General features: G+C 38.8%; 1 protein-coding gene across 1 annotated transcript; it reads left to right on the forward strand.

Moving 5' to 3' along the window:
• Positions 1-226: 226 nt before the first annotated feature.
• On the forward strand, positions 227-1,651 carry SARC_14288 (hypothetical protein; the record flags this gene model as incomplete). Its single annotated transcript, XM_014291581.1, has 3 exons — positions 227-340; positions 947-1,029; positions 1,590-1,651. Coding segments are annotated over 3 exons (259 nt in total), but the record flags the coding sequence as incomplete, so codon positions are not given.
• Positions 1,652-2,509: the final 858 nt, after the last annotated feature.

Here is a 2,509-nt window from a genome sequence, read left to right on the forward strand (position 1 = left end):
AGGATGCTGTGTACACGAATTTTTTTTGAAATTCTGCACACGTCTCATATATATATTGTTATATATTGTTATATATTGTTGTATATACTGTTATATATATTATTATATATATTGTTATATATTGTTATATGTATTGTTATATATTGTTATAGTGGCACTGTTTCCCATACACTCACCTACTTATCTTCACCCAGGGGCGCTGCATCTGTCGTATATTACGGCTGTAATGCAGTTCATCAATGCGCTGCTCAGAGACGTTGATCATTTGGAGACACGTATCTGTTTAAGATGCGAATTCACTAACCATGGCTTAGACGTACTCTTGACGGATCTAAAGCAGGTGTGTATGTATGTGCATATGTGCACAGTGTATATATGTGTGCATATGTGCACAGTGTATATATGTGTGCATATGTGCACGTTTGTATGTGTGTGCATATGTACACGTGTGTATGTGTGTGGACATGTGCACGTGTGTATGTGTGTGCATATGTGCACGTGTGTAAGTGTGTGTGCATCTCTGTGTGTGTGTGTTTGTTTATGTGTATGTTTCTATGCTCGTGTGTGTGTCATATACGTCCCATCCTTCCTATCTCGTACAACGTTCGCCTGTTTGCACACAGTCACCGATATACCATGGGATATATTATACAAATATGGGCCTTTAAATGCGCCTTTCGAAACCCGCTTGGCTCGACCACGCTACTACCAACACATGCCCCCACACGCTAACCGCTACCACAGCATATGTAAACCCTTATCGTACAAATAGTCTTTAGGTTTGTAGGGTTTGACCCTCTAGCCCCAAACCCTAAACACTAAACCCTAAGTACCTACCATCTATGCTACACCCCACCAGCGCACACAACATATGTTAAGCTCTATCAAAAAACAATAATAAATTCAGTAGCTAAAATGATATACTTTTGGTTTTTTTCACAACCAGTTTGTGGACAACGTTCCCCTGAAGACCCAAATAGCGTACTATTTGGACAGCACAGACCAGGACAGTATTGACTTGGGCTACCGGTGAGTCGTTCTGGGTCAGATGGTTTAAATGTGTATTAGTGTGAAACTGATTTGTTATACAGACCCGGCAGTTCTGAATTAATTCTCAGGGGCAGGCAACTAGTGGGTTGGATCATATGTGTGTATTAGGTTACAACTATCACTTAGTATGCCTTATAGGCTGGGGGAGGTTACAACTATCACTTAGTATACCTTATAGGTCTGGGGGGGCACTGATGAGTCCTTCTGGGTCAGATGGTTGTATGTGTATTAATTTGAAACTAATTAATTTTATAAAGACCATTTATGTTGTATGTGTATTAATTTGAAACTAATTAATATTATATAGACCATTTATGTATGTATGTGTATTGTATATGTAATTCTTATCTCGCGCTCTGCTCGACATACAGAGTCGAGCACTCATAATTGCTGTTCATCCTGACCCTGAACCCGAAATTTCCGGACTGGGCTATGGAAATATCTTAAAATCTACCAGCGAAAATTAGCAATATGCTATAAGAAGACTGATATAAGAATTGGGTCTGACTGAATCCAATACTCTTGGCTTGTGTTCACAGATTCGATCGGCCGGCCGTCAATCTAGGCAACCCCAATGAGATGTTTGAGGTTTTGTTTGAAGGTATGTGTGGTGAGGGTATCTTTAGGATGTTGTATGTTTTAGTTGTGGGTGTATTCTGATGTATTGTATATCAATATTGTATGTACTATGTTGAGCTACAGCTCGTTTTCTATATTTACATATGTCTACTTACACGTATATATATATATATACATATACACAACATATACATATATATACATATACATATACATAACAAATACATATACATATACATATACATATACACGTACGTATACTGCTGTATATACATTCATATATGAAGATATACATACATATATATATACGAACAATACGTAAAATCAACCACGTGTACACTATCCACAGTATGCAGCGATACAGACCTGTACCAGCCACATACCACACTTCAAATCCAACTTCAACCTACACTGACCTCTGCGACCCACTCCACATACTTCATATAGGAACGAAGGGGACAGACAGTGAACAGCATCTGGTGGTGATTCTGCAGTATCTCATGTTAGTAAGGGACGACAACACACTACGCACCAAGTACTATAGACTGGTGGCTGATCTATTGGGCACGGTTGCACTACAACGCAATGGAGTGGACCCAGACCCAAAGGTGGGTGTGGTGTGCGTGTAAGTGTAGGTATAGGTTGGTGCTGTGACTTTGTGTATATGCATATCCATATACGTAGACGTATACCTATGATAATATACACAAAATAGTTTATGTGTATGGGTATGTGGATGTCTCTAGGTGCGTTTACAAGTCTGTATACATTTACGGGATGTTTTTGAGGAGATGTGTACGTTCAACAATTGTACGTACGTGTGCATTTTGCCACGGAATATGTGTATGTATATATACATATATATGTATAGGATTATATA

The sequence above is a fragment of the Sphaeroforma arctica genome (assembly GCF_001186125.1).
Source record: "Sphaeroforma arctica JP610 unplaced genomic scaffold supercont1.4404, whole genome shotgun sequence".
Lineage (NCBI taxonomy): Eukaryota > Ichthyosporea > Ichthyophonida > Sphaeroforma > Sphaeroforma arctica.